At 46.6% G+C, this 18,037-nt stretch overlaps 1 protein-coding gene across 3 annotated transcripts; it reads right to left on the reverse strand.

Annotated features, from left to right (window-relative positions):
- Positions 1–408: 408 nt before the first annotated feature.
- DDB2 (damage specific DNA binding protein 2) lies at positions 409–15,611 on the reverse strand. 3 transcript variants are annotated; one of them, XM_005154219.4, is made up of 11 exons: positions 15,523–15,611; positions 14,561–14,744; positions 11,844–11,974; positions 8,874–9,065; positions 6,043–6,209; positions 4,872–4,971; positions 3,343–3,520; positions 2,519–2,664; positions 2,077–2,241; positions 1,726–1,771; positions 409–1,593 (listed from the first exon to the last, which is right to left on the reverse strand). In XM_005154219.4, exons 1-11 carry the CDS (start codon positions 15,598–15,600, stop codon positions 1,388–1,390), a joined length of 1,593 nt encoding a protein of 530 aa, XP_005154276.3. In that variant the 5' UTR covers positions 15,601–15,611; the 3' UTR covers positions 409–1,387. The 3 variants fall into 3 exon arrangements, with proteins under 3 accessions (XP_005154276.3, XP_012985773.2, XP_033917570.1); XM_013130319.3 differs by lacking the exon at positions 6,043–6,209 and adding an exon at positions 7,876–8,021; XM_034061679.1 differs by having other exon boundaries at positions 11,844–11,977.
- Positions 15,612–18,037: the final 2,426 nt, after the last annotated feature.

Genomic DNA, 18,037 nt, shown 5'->3' on the forward strand with positions numbered 1-18,037 from the left:
AAGTCAGCAAATTTTGCACACAGAGGAAAGGTTTCTACGATGATTTAAATACTTTGACTGTGAATGATTTTCTGTAATTGTTCCGATACATTTCATGATTAAAATCAAATTTGCACCTAACTACTCTCATCTTCTCTAAGGGCTCACAGGGCACCAGTGTGCTCAGTGCTGGAAAACAGCACTAACTGCAGTGCACCCCATCCCAAAGTCACTCCCTGAACTACAGTCACATTACTTTTGACTGCAGCTAGGGCTTGTAGCACAACCCATCCAACCTGGAACGGTCTGTTGCAGACGCAGCACTATGATACTTCCACAACTGTTCTAGGTCTCTGCTCCTGCAGAAGGATCCAGCTCCTGCCCCTGTATAAAGCAGTCCAGCAGGATGCCCAAAGCAGCCACTCTATATTGAGGAACTTTAGTACAAAACTTTATTAATACCAATACTGCGAAACTATAAAAGTGAACACAGAGAATGGGAGCAGGCCTGGAGCCAGCCCCAACCCCTGGGGCAGCAGCAGGGCCCCAGGCAGCCTTGTAAACAAACTAGAAAAAGCAAAACCTTTCAGTTTAACAGCAGTCTTGAGATTTGGCTCTGAGCAGGGATGTTTCAAAGACGTTTCTCACATCTGCTTTACATCACCTTTAGCCAATGCTCTGAAGCACAGAGGCATGGCTGCAAAAATCTCCCATTAATGGCAAGGAAAAGCCTAGAGCTCTGACAACAGGAACTACAGCATCATACTGCCCTTGCACCCCATGAAGTGGATAGAGAGCTCTGGCAGCATCATGTTCTTAATGGCCTAGTTTAACAGCTGCAAGCACAGAATGGGCTAAGCCTGAGGTCTTGATACACATTCTCCAAGCTTGCATACAAGAGAGTCTGATGTTCCCTGAGGTACCCATTGCCTCACCCCTGTGAACATTCCACCTTTTCAGGATGTTAGTCTTGTTAGCAACGGGTTTCTCAGCACAGTTTGACTAGAACAGGCTGGGGACCCTGTCAGGAGCTGCTCCACAGCAGCCTGCAAGAGGTGGTAACCTCTGACAAGTGATGACAAGCAGATGTGGCAGGCTGGAAGCAGTCGCTCTCATCAGGATGTGAGAACACCGCTGAAGTTTTCCTAATGCCTCAGAAAGTGGGTGGTAACTCCCCATGGAGGAGGATTGAGTACTGACACAAATGTCTAGAAAAGGAAGTAACGAGAATGAGGGAAGCAAGATCAGATCCAGGGAGGAAGGACAAAGTAGAAGTCTAATGCCCTGCACAGCTTATACTGCCCACTGCCAACACTGAACTTGTACCCCGTGATCCAGAAAGGACCAAAATACTAAATCAGTTCTCCAGATCCTTCCCTTTTAACTTCCTTCCCTGGGATTTTGTGATTTAGAACCGTTGTTTTTTGTTCCCATCTCCTCCAGCTCCCAATACAAGATGAGCTTTGAGTTTCTTTGTCCCAGGTTTTGCCTGCCTCTGCCCTCCACATCTGGACAAACTCCAGCTTCCAATCCCCTGTTCTGTCATGGCTTTCAAAAGATGTTCTTGCTTCTTGGCCACCATCTCCTCCCGGCTCCAGATCAGAATATTAAAGCCTGAGAGGAAAAATTAAACACCGTGCATCAGAAACTCTGCACTGAATAGAATACCTCAGGCTATTTAAATGCCATTTTAAATGCCAGAATCCAAAATGCTTTGTTCTAGTGCCCCAGGTTCTCTTTACGTACCCATGCCAGAAGCCAGCGTGTCTCCCATAGGGTTAAATTTGTTGAGCTGAAAATGGAAACACAGAGTCTGTAAGAGCATCACTGCTTATATAACATGGTCATAAGAGCAACACAGCTTATAGAACAGCAATAAACCATCTGGAAAACCCAGTGTTCACTAGAGTATCACAAAAACCCCACAGATGACCATGGACCAGCCCTGCTCGAGTCAGCAGCTTTAGCTGGCAGCCCCATGAGAGCATGAGTCTGTCACAAGTAAATAGGATACTCCTGTTGTTCAAGACCCTAACCCGTGTCCCTCTGCTGTGGCTCAGCACACAGCAACCCTTTTACCTGGAGTGCTCAACTCACCGAGATGATGCCAGAAGCATTTGGGTCATAGAGCTGACAAACCATCTCCCCAGTGTTTCCATCAAATACATCAACAGTTCGTAGCTCATTCACTGTGTATCCCGGGAACTTGGGGTCTGGGTAGCGACCTGCCACAATAAGGTCGTAGCGAGGATGCCACGTTGCCTGGTCACAGAGCAGAGCAATGGGGGGTTAGGAAAAAGGGCCAGAGATTGTACTGAAACACACCAGACAACTGGTAGAGGGAACAACAGTTTCTACATCCCACCCACAGCTTGAGGAATGTGAGTATCCTCACAACAGCGCTCTGCTGGGAGTTGCAGAAGTGTGAACATCCACCCACCAGTGCAGTATCCTGACCAGAAAACAGACCATTTCTGATTTATAGCAATCCATTAATACGAGTGTGATATTCTTCTCAGGCTACAGTGGCTTAACTCACCTTAATAGGTGTGAGGTGCTGAAACTGCCGATGTGGATGTGGAATCAGATGCTGTGGCTTGGTCCAGTCTGAAGATGAGTAAACCCTGATTTCACTGTGCTGGTCTGTGCTTAGGAGCTTGGCACCATCCGTTGGGCTGAAGTACGCTAGGGAAAGGGAACAGGAAGGTCAAACAAAAAATCACAGTGCTGCGACTGACAACAAACACAGATGTCACATTTCTCTGGTTGGAGACCCCTTGCTATTTCTTTAATAGGGATATAGATATGGCCATGTGAACCAACAGACTTTTCCCATCTCAAACTCAAAGCTCTTACAATCAGTAAGCTGCAGCTTACAACACAGGGTTACAGAGGAAGAACAATTATTCTCATTTTAGAATGGCAAAAAGAGACACTGCAAAGAAAGGAACTTGCTCGCTCAATGCAAAGTTAGTGGGAAAACTGCAAACAGACACCTGCAGTTCAGACTTCACTGAACTGATAAAACTGCACCCAAGAAACAAGAAGTCTAAATCCCAAGCTCTGCTTTTGTCCAAGGAACTGTTCCAATAAATTGAGTTTTCTGATCTCAGCCATTGCTGATGCTACCATACTGTCACCCAGGACATGTACCTCTCAAAGCACAGTGCCACAGGTCTGTATGGCAAGTCTGACCGTGCTGCAGCTGCCCTACCCACCTCCCTGCCTCCAGCCACACATTCCCAATGCCTTCCTTGCTTCCAGCTACTGCACCACTGCAGGTCTGAATGAAAGCTACACTGCCACAACAACAAAAGCTGAGCTGAACAGACTCTGCACACATCAGTGCAATGAAATTCTTACCTGCATTGACAGGTTTCTCATGAGGAAGCACATGAAGAACACTCATTTTGTTTTTGATGTTTCTGAGGTCCCAGATTTTGACTGTCTGATCCACAGACGCTGTGGCCAGCAACCACTCACATCGGGAGTTAAACTCCACGTGAGTCACTTTCTTCTTGTGCAGTTTTAGCTTCCAAATCTGCAGCAAAGGGAACAAGAAAGTCACACAGAAAAAAGTAACCAAGGTCTGGAGTAAGGAAATGGAACAATTCTACTAGTGCAGAGTAAAGAGGTCTCACATTAGACAGAAACAAAACTCATAAAATACACCTAGAGTTTATCCACTAGGAAAAAAGAAAGGAGAAGAATGACTCTGGGAACTATTTAATTCTAGGAGAACTCTGATTCACTGATTTATTACAGCTCCAAGAAAGGAAAACACAATCCCTGGTTCATGGAGGGAAGTATTAGTGCCACTGTGTAAAGCAAGGTCACATCTGGCAGTTCTTTACACAGTGCCAGTCATCCACCTCCAGAGAGATTAAACCAAACTGGAACAGGTACAGAAAATCATTACCAAGGTAATAATAAGAGACAAGGGCCTGCTTTGTGGGAGAAGACCAAAAGAGCTTGCTTTATCTTAGTAAGAAAGGTAAAAGGAGATATAATTGGCTTCTAGAAATACAGCAGCAAAGAAACATGAGGGTAGGAAAACTATTTTGATTAACAAGAACAAATGAATATAAACTGGACATGACCAAACTTGTATCTGAAGCTGGAAGATTATTTCTAATCAAAAGGCTGAAGTCCACCTTCCCTACAATAACGGGTATCTCCCAAGTGCAGAAAAGACTGTCACATTCTCTGAGGAGAAAAAAAAGAGAGGAAGCAACTAACTTTGAATTAGCACAAATCATTTGGAGCACTCCTGACTCTGCCCACTAATGTACACAGCTGCCTCTGGCCACTGCTCAGCCGGTGGCAAACCCTCACAGATGTTACCTGCCTCCACAGGTAGGAGAAAGGGTAACACAGCCTTTGAAAGCCTCCAACACATCTCTGTACTAGTTCAGATTCCAAACCTGCCTCTGCCTGCCCTCTCGTGTCTGATGGCAGCAGCGCACCTTCTTTCCCAACACTGGTTGAAGTCCCGCTGTGTACCCGCTCCAAGGTCACAGAAGGGTATATACATCAAAGCGGTATCTCCTAAATGACTCCCATCAGTGCACTATGTTTCTGGAAGTGAAGGCTGTTGGCAGAGGGTGCTCACATCATGATACCCCACAATTAGTCTGGCCAGTGGCAACTACTTTTAAGGAAGGTGCAGCACACAACAGTCTCTCTTTGAGAACTGTTACCATCACACTCAACAGTGTGAAAATATCTAATGAACGGCAGAAGTGAGGACTTCTCACCACCGAGACAATGAGTGGACTCATTTCCTGAGCTGCAACACACTTTGCTCCTCTTTCCAGGGTCCCTGCAGTGCAGGAAAGCAAGTGAGATAGGAATATGCCCGTAGAGGAGACGCTGCACGGAGCCATACAAACCTCTTCACCAGAAGTGCTGAGCAGGACCACGTTGCCCACATTATCACCGGTCACCACAGCACGGCAGCTTGCAGACACATCAACGCTGCAGTACCAGCAACTAGAGGGAAAGACACAACATCAGTGCTGCCTCCCACCGGCAAGGGAAGGCAGCGGAGCTCTGGTTCACATCTCATCCCTGACAAGGGAGACTGCGACAGACCGTAACTGCCATCTCCTGCCTGGTGGTGTGGGCCTGAGTATCAGCAATGCTTTCTGTTGGTCACTGAATATGAAGTAACTGCCTAATCGTTCGTGAAGTGTTCATCAGATGCAGTGTGGCACATTTGGACAGTGGAACATAACATGGAGGCTGATGAGCCACTTGCTGCCTGCATATGGACACACCTTAGGAAAGATCAGAACACCCTTGTGACATTGACAAACACAGAAACAGCTTTAAAATGCCATTTTCCACAAACACTGAAGCAGCAGTAAAGAAAAGACAAAAGCTCTGGATTGGCAAGTTGCACATCAAACCAACTGTCTCCACTTCATGCTCCAGGACACAAAACTGAATAGAGCCTTATCTGATAAAGACATAGGTCTTAAGCCCAGCTCTGCTGGGAGGGGAAGGACAAGAATAAAGCTGGGGTCCTTCAGAAACTTGTTGGGAAACCTTCACTTGCAAAGATAAATCATTCTAGAATACAAGGTCATGAAAAATAGCATGGTGAACCTGGAGCCTCCAGAAGGGCAGCAGGATAAACTCAGTAACCTGAAACTCCAATTGTGTAGGAAGGTTTTGTGGCTTTCCTACACTACCTGAACTGCTATGCACAAAACAGAACTCTGAGGGCAATGAAAAGGAAGTTTCCTGCTCTTCTCACCTCGCACTTTATGAAGTGAAAAGCTGTCAGCATCTGCAAGCCAGGAGATGGCGTCACCAGAAAGCAATACCAGAAGATGCAGGCAGCACGCTCAGCCCCTGTAAAAGCAGACCTGCCCCGTGGCTGCCTTGCTTCTCACCCACCCGGCAGTGTGGAGCCCGCCTCCAAGTCCTCTCAAGGGACCAAATCATACCGAAGAGTACCCTACCACTGGCAAAGATGAAGATGTTACAGAGCACAAGCAGCAGCGCAGCATTAACCCCGAGGAACAGAGAGTCAGCCTCATGGTGCTCCCTTCTCACCAAACATTATGGTGCTCATGGCCACAGTCCGGGGCACGGGAGATCACCTGCACCGCTCTGCCCTCAAGGTCCTGCAGGCTTAGGGTGCCATCCCCTGATGCCACAAAAAGCTTCGCTGCCTCATAAGGACTGAACTTGATGTCTCCAAGAGAATCTCCTGGCCCCTTCTGGAATACACACAAAGCCAAGAGGCACCAAGGTTAGAGTGGAAGATAAAATCTTAATACAACACACCTCCTGGGACACGCTGCCTTTTCCCTGGGTATAGTGCACAGGATGGGGCAGGGATATAAAAACTTCTTTCTACTGCTTCCAACCTAAGCACATACATTCCAAGCCTATAAATTCAACCCCACTGCTTTGGGCTGCAAAGCTCATCATTGGCCTTGTTTTTTCTGCTATGGGGTAGGACTAATTTTCAGTGAACCCACCTGGCTCAGACCAGGCTTAGGAGACCATAAGCAAAACCAGCACCATTCCATTCTGAAACCACATAAAAACCTCATGAGAGCTCTGCACTAAGCTTTTCTTGCAAGAGGCTTCATTCACCAGTTCCCTACAGGCTGCTTCCAGCGCTGTATCTGGTCTTTCTCAAGGTACCAGCAGGCAGGATGAGAGTGATGCAGGGAGATATCCTACTGATAACCTTATGTTCTGTGATATGTTATATTGTTACTGTTATGTTGTTATGTTGTTTTCCCTAAATCTGTCTACTGAGGAAACACAGAAACCATACACAAAGACAGAAAAGAAGGATGCTATCTGGGAGTCCCCAAATTCTTTGATACTCAAGAGCACTCCATCTGCTGCTCACAATAACGTCTCATTGTTAATACTAGATTTAGTAAAGCCAATGAAGATACAAAAGAGGCCTGCCACAGAGCCTGCCTGTCCTCACAGCAGCAGCAGGCCATGCCCTTGCAAATGCAGGCATCATTGCTGTGACAGGCATCCCACTGGGATACAAGATCCTTGTGTCCCAGGACCCAGTCTATCCCTCCCTGCTCACCTGGCCAGTCATCCCAGCACTAGTTCTTCAGCCCTATTACAAGGCTCCATCTGGAAGAGCTAATTTGGAAACCAGCCATGGAAGTTGCCACCCAGAGAGAATCAGGTGGGGAAAAGTAGAGGAGGCTAACCCAAATTCCCTCACTTACCTTTGAGCACTGAACTGAAGTAACTAACTGAAGAGCTCAGGCTTCCTTATGAGTCCACAGAAAGAGCAACAGTCTGAGAGGGTGACTCTAAGCACAGGCAGACAGAGTTGCTTCTAGTGACTCATCTCTTTCCATTCATTACTGAAGGAGCCCAGACTCTTAATTTTGGTATACTAGAGAAGCACCAAAAGTGAGGTGGGATGAACTGGAGCGATCCTGATGACACACACTGCTTGAACTCAATGGCACTTGTGGAGAAGCACTGAGGGGACTATAAATTGTCCTGTAAAAGCCATCTGACAACAAGCAGCAGTGCTAACAGGTGAGGAGGTTAGAAGGTCCCCAGGGCTATGGGAGGTTTAAGAATAGACAGCTGAAGAAATCCACTGGCACCCCCTCACTCTCCCATGTACAACAGGAAGTAAACAGCACCAGAGTCCCTCCCCTTCATGAAGTAAGGCTCTCTCCTGCCCACCACCCCATTTCAGGGAAAAATAAAAAGGGAGAGTGAGCCTCCTTGGAAGAGAGAGGATCCCTGGAATTCAGAGGATAAAGGACAGGTATGTGTAGAAGAGGAAGCCCACGTATTAGAGACAAACATCTCTCTCTTTCTCTCTGTCTCTGTCGCTCTCCTGCCAGCAGGACACAGAGGCCCAAAGCATTCTGATTTTCTTACTCCCAGTCCTCGGTGCTGGTGAAGACCCGGACAGTATTGCCATTAAAATCCTGCAGGGCGGTAGTGCCGGCAACTGACGAAGTGTACAGCTGACTAGGGTTAAAAGGGTTAAACTTCATTCCTGTGATGGCCCCTCCAGCTCCCATCTACAAGGAAGGGGATGAACAAAAGAAAAATCCACTGAGTGATGGGCAAGCAGAACAGTGTGTTCTGTAAGTCTGCATTCACTGCTATGTCCTTAACAGCAACAGTGAAACACACCACAGCCCTTTAAGGGGGCAGAAACAACTATGCCTTCCCACACGATGGCTGTCACAGACAGCTGCCCTCTTGGAGGACAAAACTGCAACTCCTTCAGTCCCCAGGCTATGTATTCCCTGGCTGGCACCACACTATGTTCAAAAAGAGAAAGATGGCTCTGGACTTTCTGGAGGACAGACCTCCTCCCAGTGTATAGCCTTTAGAAAGGGGATAAAAGTTAGAGAGTCTTTAAGCCCCTGTCAGAATGGGAATGGCTGAATACAGCAACGAGGGTGCATGCCAGCTATATAAACCATACATTCTACCTTCATTTCTCACTTTACATAAAGGGGATTCGTTTCTCCCCACTCAAAGATGTTTCCTCATCTGACACAATAAAAGGTGAGCAGAGAAAGATCAAGACTAAACGAGACAGACCCTCTCTGCCTACTTGCTTCTGGCATCCCTTTAAGATAACTGTTTTGCCAGTTGCTGTATTAGTTTTTCACTGCACACACACACCAAGCACTGCTTCATTATCAACTTAATCAACATGCCTCACTTCTCCCCAGTGCTAGAACAGTCTGGGACTTAGGAACAGACATGCTGTTGCCCCTCAGTCCTGCCCCATAGCTGGCTACTCAGCAACCCAAGACCCTCATGTGCTTCCCAAAACAGACCTCAGTCTTGATATGCAGTATTTGGGGGTACTCCAGTTTTCCCTCCCTCCCACCCATTCCATGCACTCAGAGGCTTACCCCTTTTATGAAGCAGGTTTTAGTAAGTACTTCATAGTCCCAAAGGATGATGTCTCCACCTTTGGAACCAACAGCTACAGTACTAGGGTGTGTTGGATGCCATTCCAGGCATGTCACTCTCCTGTCAAAGGGACTTGCTGTTCGAAAGAGGCGGTATGAGGCAAGAGAGCGCAGAAAGGGCAGCTGCAGACACTGGAAAAGAGAAAGAGAATTATTACTTTTGCAGGGATCCCCAAGAGTCTCTGAAGGAGGAGAGCTAACAGTTTCTGCCATCAGTGTTAGTACACTAACACAAAACTCTAAGCCTCTCTGTAGAGCAAAGAGAACATGCTGGCCCCAAAGAAACAGCCTGTGACCATGCAAGTCCACATCAACCACAGCACTCAGAGAGCAAGAGAGAACTGAGAGTTATCACACTTCAAATGAAGCCTTGTGGGATGACCTAAAAAAGCAGGATAAATTAACAAGGGAGAAGATGATGCCTCCATACCAGTAAAAGGCACTTAATGACTGTCTTCAGTGAGCATCCCAGAATGTTATATGTCATCCAGAGATACACTATTACGGTCCTCCACCCAAAGTGCCTGTAGCTCAACTGTACAACATAACAGTGAACAGAGCACTTGAAATAAGGAATGAGAAACCATGACACCACTCTATTGTTATTCAGCTGCAGAAGAGGTTCCGCCTGGATGAGCATGGTGATTTCTTTATCATTTGAATGCTTAAAAAAGATAAATTATCTGGACAATATTGCTAGCCCAGGTGCTTCCCAGCTATGGATGTTACAGAAAAAGTTGATTTTCAAATGAAAGAAGGAGTATGGCTCTGAGAAACAGTAAAACAATATGGACTTGCTGGAATGTCCGTGAAGATCAAAAATCACACTAAACCCGACTAACAAAGTAGAGTGAATACAAAACTAGTATGATGAAACAGTTGGATGAGTGTGCAAAAGTAGCACTGTGCAATAACTCAGATGGTAGAGTGGGTAAGTTTAAATATGTGTCATAGTTTAATCCCAGCTGGCAGCTAAGCACCATGCAGCAGCTCACTCACTGCCCCCTTCAGCAGGATGGGGAGGAGAACTGGGAAAGAGGTAAAATCCATGGGCTGAGTTAAGAACAGTTCAATAATTAAAATCAGGTGTAATATAATATTAGTAACAAAAAGAGAAATAACAAAAATGGGACACAATGGGACACACAGAGGGACACAACTGCTCACCACCTGCTGACCAATACCTAGCCTGTCCCTGAGCAGCTATCAGTCCCTTCCAGCCCCCTGATTTATACCCTGAGCATGATGTTCTATTGTATGGAATATTCCACTGGCTAATTCAGATCAGCCAACCTGGCTGTGCTCCCCTCCTAGTTTCTTGTGCCCCTCCTCACTGGCACAGCATGAGAGACTGAAAAGTCCTTGACTTAGGGTAAGCGCTACTTAGCGACGACTAAACCATCAGTGTGTTATCAGCATTATTCTCAGACTAAAGCCAAAACACAGCACTGCACCAGCTACTAGGAAGAAAATTAACTCCATCCCAGATGAAACCAGGACAATATGATTCAAGGAAACACAAAACTAACAAAGGATAAAATGCAGAGCGACAGGGCTGGGTCAATGAAAAGGGAAAGCCATCCCAGCTCTTGCATTATACAGGATTAAGAAACGTAAGGGTGTGCCAGATTTGCAGCCACAAACTGTATGTGAGGAACTTTAAAGTTTCCCTGCTTGTGTTGACCATGCTTTTATGTAGGGAGCTGAAATGTTGTATTGGGATTGTGTGGCAAAGTTCTGGTAGCAGAGGGAGCTATAGGGGTGGCATCTGTAAGATGCTGCTAGAAGCTTCCCCCATGTCTGACAGATGCCACCCAGCTCCGAGATAGCTTCAGGCACTGGAGCAGAATGTTCCCTGTAGCCTGTGATGAGGCAGGCTGTGCCCCTGCAGCCCATGGAGGACTCTACACTGGAGCAGGGGGATGTCCAATGGAAGCTGTGATCCCACGGGAAGCCCATGCTGGAGCAGAGGCCTGGCAGGACCCATGGCTCCATGGAGAGAGGAGACCACACTGGAGCAGTTCAGAAAGAACTGCAGCCCGTGGGAAGGACTCATGTTCATGGAAGACTGTCTTCTGTGTGAGGGACCCCACAATGGAGCAGTGGAAGAGTGTGAGGAGTCCTCCCCCTAATGAGGAAGGAGCAGCAGAGACAATGTGTGATGAACTGATCACAGTCCCTATTCCCTGTCCCCCTGTGCCACTGCAGGGCAGGAGGTAGAGAAGTCAGGAGTAAAGGTAAGCCTGGAAAGAAAGGAGAGGTTGGGGGAAGGTGTTTTTAAGATTTAGTTTTATTTCTCATAGAATCATAGAAAGTTAGGGTTGGAAAGGACCTTAAGATCCTCCAGTTCCAACCCCCCTGCTATGGGCAGGGATACCTCACACTAAACCATGGCACCCAAGGTTCTGTCCATGACCTTAAACACCGCTATGAATGGAGCATTCACAGCTTCCTTGGACAACCTATTCCAGTGCCTCACCACGCTTAAAGAACTTCTTCCTTATATCCAATCTAAACTTCCCCTGTTTGAGTTTTAACCCGTCACCCCTTGTCCTATCACTACAGTCCCTAATGAAGAGTTTCTCCCCAGCATCCCTGTAGGCCCCCTTCAGATACTGGAAGGCTGCTATGAGGTCTCCACGCAGTCTTCTCCAGGCTGAACAGCCCCAACTCTCTCAGCCTATCTCATAACCCTACTCTGATTTGACTGGTAATAAATTAAGCTGATTTCCCCAAGTTGAGCCTGTTTTGCCCATGATGGTAACTGTTAAGTGATCTCCCCCAGTCCTTATCTCAACCCACACAAGCCTTTCATTATATTTTCTCTCAGTTCATGAGTGGCCACCTAGCATCCAGCCAAAATCAACCCACCACACATGTCCAAGAGGTCATGAAGGAGAAGTTCCTCACCTGTCTGAGCTGTGCCCGAATGGAGCCTCCCAGCATGTTCTGGTACACATAATGAACAATGCTGCACTGCCGCTCCAGCTGATGGAAAAGGACTCTGCTGTTTCTCATCAAGGATCCACCTCTACTCCAACCTGCTAGAAAGGAAAAGAGTAAAACTTACTGAGAGCAGCCTGTGATGCTCATTCACTAAACAACATGGGAAGACATCTGCATTTGCTGCTACATCCATCAAAAGTTTCAGTCGCAGAAGTCTAAATGATTCTTAGATGCACAAGATGCAGCAGGCTCTGCAAGTATAGAGTCCCACAGCCTGCCAGAGGTTTGTGTGTGCTTCCTCTCTTTAAACCTTCCTTCAAAACACAGTGAAGTTATCCAAAGCCCTAACAACTTGGAAATGTGCCATGGGAGGTGGTTAAGTCCCTGGGTAGAGCAAAGGGAAGGTCAGATGTGTGACCAGCAGAAAACCTGAAAATTCCCCAAGCATAGCAACATGACTTCCCACACTGTTCCTGAAACCTCCTTGTCAATCAGAATGTTCGATCTGCTTGTGCTGTAGCCTGTCAGTGCAGAGTTTTGGGTTTGATAACAGACCTGCTGACTCCTCACTGCCTGAAAACCTGTTTGGAGTGATTTTTGCTGAGTACATCATGCTTCTGCATTTTGTTCATGTTCCAAGTTTTTTTATCTTCAGGGACTTTTACATAAACCCTGGATCTGTTTAGTCTCGTGTCTGTGATCCAATCACCCCCACTGCAATGGTCCATAACATCCCAGGGGATCTGCCTGTTAAATGCATTGCTTAAGAAATTAAATTGTTATTTTCAATTATGGATATTTATTTAAAACAAAACCATAGGAACCATTCCATATTACAACCTAAATGAAATCTTTAATGAAACATTAGAGCCTAGAAATGAATAAGTATGAAGCCAAACTTCTCTGTTCACATGCCAACATAGTGCCAACATCTGTCACACTTGTTGAAACAGATATAGAAGTATTTATATCCTAATTCCTTTTTTTTCTTTCCCCACAGAAGAGTTAGCATCCACAGAAATTAATGTATTTTTTCCAAATTCCTTTATACTTTGAAGGATAAGTTATTGAGAAACAAACTTTAGGCATTTTTAGAATCTGCTGGAAGAAACCCTTTAAAAAGGTGTTTCAGCTGCAGGAAACGTGGACTATATGGCCAAAGAGAAAAAAAGTTGTTTTTGCAAAACACATAAAAATCCAACCTGGAACACGGAATAGGGAAAGCTCAAATAGAAAGGTCCTTATCTTTTAAAGAAGGTTTAAGGAAAGATATGATTGCCCTCATTTTTCCAAAGTACTACCTACATCCAGTTCCCTTTGACTCTTACAGAACTGAGGATGCTTACCAGAACTGAAGATCAGGCCATGAAGTTCCAATGAAAGCCACGTAGCTAAATTAACTACAGAAGATGCTTTAACTATTCACAGTTATTCACAGAACTCCTTGCAAACAATATTTTGCCTCCACGTACACTGCTCACACTGCTGACTGCTCCAAATCTGGAGTTATATACCAGACAATGAAAACAGTAAAAATCATAGAACACTTCTATCTCTGACTGTAATTTCTCGATCCTTTAAGCCAAAATTGTACAGAAAGTGTGTGGGATTTCCACACAGTGATCTCCTAAACAAACACTGGAATTAAAGGTTCTATCTGATAATATAGGAGGCTCAGGGGGGACCTTATAATTTGCTTACAACTACCTGAAAGGAGATTGTAGTGAGGAGGGGGTTGGTCTCTTCTCCCAAATAACAAGTGATAGGACAAGAAGAAACAGCCCCAATTATGCTAGGGGAGGTTTAGGTTGGATATTGGGTAAAAATTCTGAACTGAAACAGTGGTCAAGTACTGGAACAGGCTGCCCAGGGCAGTGGTTGAGTCACCATCCATGGAGGAATTAAAAGACATGCAGATGTGCAATTAGGGACATGGTTTAGTGGTGGACTTGGCCAGGTTAACGGATTCCACACTAGGTTAACTGGACTCAATGAGCTTACGAGTCTTTTACAACCTAAACGATTCTATGATTCTACAAGAACAGTCCTTACTGAGCTGAAGCCTATATAATGTCTTCATAATGAAAAGCATTAACCTTTCCAGTACCTTAGAACTTATTCACCTCTCCTCCCAAAGGAATAAAACTCAAAGGAGAAGTGATCAGTGGAAACTGTGTCCAGCCTAATCTGAACATAGAGGTAGGAAATATTCCTACTTACTGCAGCAGAAGTTAGAATATGCAAAGAAACACCAGTTTAGGCTCCATGCTGTAAGATACCAACCTTATGACTATAGAACCGCATGAACTGAATGGGAGAAAAAGCAATGTATTACGAGGATTGGTCTATCCTATGATAAAGCAGACATCTGGTAATTCAGGAATTACATAAAATCTAACCCCCCTCAAATGAGCCATGACAGCATCTTCAGGCTTTTACCAAAAAGTAGAGAGTCTGAAAACTGAAACATGCATCCATGTACACACATCCATACCCATTAGATAGGTAACTGGAGGGTGTACTGCCCCAGTATATGTCTATGTATCACTTTGATATATAACCGCATCTGAACACTCATGCCTGAACATGCTTCTTGGCATTCTCCCTCTTCAACTAGTCAATGCCCGTCATTTAGGGTAAATCTGGTTGGGAGAAACAGTAAGGATCTGAGGAAATGTTACCAATTTTCTCGGGGGGTTTGGATGTTTTTCTCACAAACAACTTCTTTGCTAGAGGCTCATTCCCTAGCTCCTTGTAGTCCTGTTTCCTCTTCCCAGCTGATTTTGCCTCTTCCGGCCAATGCTCATGTGCCTTCTCCTGCTTCTTGTCCTTTGCTTGGTTCACTGGAGCCATTCTGTCTGACCACTAAAAGCAAACAAAGCATGGAAGGTAAGACTGTGACACATTTAAATAGAGAACAGAGACAAAAACTGGACTGAAACTACCCCAGTGGTCTGAAAGTAGTGATTATACCTGCCTCCTCTGTCATCAGCAGGACACTAGCTTTTTGTTGTGCTCTACTGGAGAGGGGAACAGGTTCAATAAACTCTTCTTTGTTCACATATGAAAATGAACGCATCCTAAAGCACCAGAATATGTTTTGACAGATGTGCTTCCCCTTAACTTTTAAGCTTGAAACCCACAGATCTGCATAAAGTGCATCTGTGAAACCACATAATACCCTAACTGTTTCTGTACTAGCTCACACTGAGCTCTTTAGATTCAGCTAAGGAAAAGATCACAGCTTTTACGACGATGGCCAGGGCTGACTTGCCCTGCACCAAACACCCTCCCAAGGTACCTCCCATTTATCAACACCACTTCCTCACAGCCACCACCTTGAACCGGGCTCCTACCCCGGCTGGCAGCCCCCTCTGACCTGCTGTGACTCGTATCCCGTTAGGACAACCAAAACCCCTCCAAGCCGCTGAGGAGAGGTGCGGGGCTCCCACAGCCCCCCCGGAGCTGGGACCCCCGGAGGATCCTCGGCCAGGAGCTCCGGGCACCAAACTTCGTGCCGATCCGTGTATGGCTGCCACGGCTGCCGTGTTAAACACGGCTCCAGCGCCTCCGGCCTCCCCGAGCCGCCCCTCAGGGCCCGGCTCCCCCGCGGCCTGCACCGGAACGCTCACCCCGCTCTCACCTGCGCTGCGGCGGCCTCCGCTCCCCCGGCCAGGCCGAGCACGGCGGGCGGCACCGGGCCCCTCCCCCGCCGTTTCATAACCGGGGCGGGAGGGGAGGGCAGCGGCCCCACGGGAACAGCTCCTCCGCCCCCGTGACCCGCGGGCCCCGCCGCCGCAGGGCGCAGGCTCCGGCCATGGCGGCTCCGCACGGCACCCGCAGCCCTCCGCGGCTGAGGGGCAGCGGCCTCGGCAGGGGAGGCCCCACAGCCCTTACCCTTGCCGGCCTGCCCGCAGCGCCTGCGGCCTGGCCCGGAACACGCAGGCAGAGGCCGGGGGCTGCGCTTTGCAGCTTGTTGTTTGTGTGTGCTGTGTGAGCTTCCAGAGCACCAAACGGGCACATCGACCATAGTGATTAACATAAGTGATACCGTATCCTGGGCTGCATCAAAAGCGTGACCAGCAGGTTGATGGAGGTGATCCTGCCCCTCTGCTCTGCTCTTGTGAGACCTCACCTGGAGCATTGTGGGCAGTTCTGGTGTCCTCAACATAAAAAAGACATGAAACTGTTGGAACAAGTCCAGAGGAGGCCACGAGGATGATCAGGGGCTGGAGCACCTCCTGTATGAAGACAGGCTGAGAAAGTTGGGGCTGTTGAGCCTGGAGAAAAGAAGGCTGCATGGAGACCTCAGAGCAGCCTTCCAGTATCTGAAGGGGGCCTACAGGGATGCTGGGGAGGGACTCTTCATTAGGGACTGTAGTGATAGGACAAGGGGTAATGGGTTCAAACTTAAACAGGGGAAGTTTAGACTGGATATAAGAAAGAAATTTTTTACTGTGAGGGTGGTGAGGCACTGGAATGGGTTGCCCAGGGAGGTTGTGAACGCTCCATCCCTGGCAGTGCTCAAGACCAGGTTGGACACAGGGGCTTGGAGCAACCTGTTCTAGTGGAAGGGGGTTGGAACTGCATAATCTTTAAGGTCTTTTCCAGCCCAAACCATTCTGTGATCACAGGTGCATCAACCAAACAGCAACCAAAAAATCCTATTTCAAAACAGCTTCCACAAGAAGATGCAGCTGATGTTGGAACTCAACACACAAAAGTGCACTTTACAGACAGAGAAAAAAGTCACAGCAAGCTCAGCTCAGAGCCTACCAGATCTTATGTGACAAAGCAGACAAGAATGGGGAAGGAGAAGCCCTACCAGTGCAGCTGGAGGTACTGGCACTTCACCTGCGAAGGAGGCTGCTGTCTGCTGGCCATGCTACCAGGGGAACTGTATCTGCGGAGCAGTGGGGTTCTGTGAGTCATGCACACAGCTGGCTATGAACACTGGTCCTAAAATATCTGTACATCACCACTCATTGAATTGTGCGGCTTTAGGGTTTGGGTGTTGGGGTTTTTGTGTTATAAATACAGTTCCCTGTGCCTTTTCTCACATATTAGGAAATGCATAGAAAAACTATTAAGAAAAACAAAGACTAAGACTATGCTTTAATCCTGAACTGTAACAAGGTTGTATTAGTTGCTGCCACCCTAAGAATGAGCATCAGAATGATGTATACAAAAATGATAGCCACTGACAGGCAATGCAGTCATTTTTGAACATACATGCCAACCCAAATAGTGAATCTGAAAGTCTTGTCAAGCACTTGTGTAATACACAACATTCTCCTTAGAACTGTACCTGTTAGCAAAAGGAATAAGTGCAAGTAGTACTTCCCTCCTTCCTGCGAAGCCTCAAAGGCTTGATTTCAGAACAATCGTCACCAAGAGAACCACCCACCATTGGAATAATTTCTGCAGAGAATGGGTGGATTCCCCAACATTGGACACCCATAAGATTCAGCTGGACAAGGTCCTGGACCATCCCATCTAGGTCATGCTCTGCCTAGAAAGGCTGGACCAGATGAACCTTGAGGTCCTTTCCTACCCGATACTCATTCTGTGATTTCCAGGAAAGGAAACTACTACAGAAAAAGCTTGTTCTTATTTTGACAGTGATCGACAGTGTCATCTGCAGAACTCAACACTGGAGACAGAACCTGTGGAATTCATCAAGAATCATCAACAAAATTGAATCAGTCTGAGTATCTTTTGGGTTTCATATACTTTAAAAAGTTACAAATTTCAAAATTTGTATCTGAAAAGAGCAAAGATTAAGATTAGACATTAGGAATAAATTCTTCCCTGTGAGGGTGGTGAGAAACTGGCACAGATTGCCCAGAGAAGCTGTGGCTGCCCCATCGCTACAGTGTTCAAGGCCAGGTTGGATGGGGCTTGGAGCAATCTGCTCTAGTGGAAGATGGTCCTGCTCATGGTAGCGGGGTTGGAACTGGATGAGCTCTAAGGTCCCTTCCAACCCAAACCATTCTATGATTCTATGAGAAAAGGGGCTCAGATACCAACCTTCTTAAAACTAGACTGAAAGACTTGTATTTGATTTCAATGTTCTATGTATGAATCCTAGAGAAAACTCTGATACTGTTAACCGACAAGTTATCTCCATGAAAGATGTGCACTTTCCTGACCCTGCC

Source organism: Melopsittacus undulatus, chromosome 4 (genome assembly GCF_012275295.1).
Source record: "Melopsittacus undulatus isolate bMelUnd1 chromosome 4, bMelUnd1.mat.Z, whole genome shotgun sequence".
NCBI classification, from domain to species: domain Eukaryota; kingdom Metazoa; phylum Chordata; class Aves; order Psittaciformes; family Psittaculidae; genus Melopsittacus; species Melopsittacus undulatus.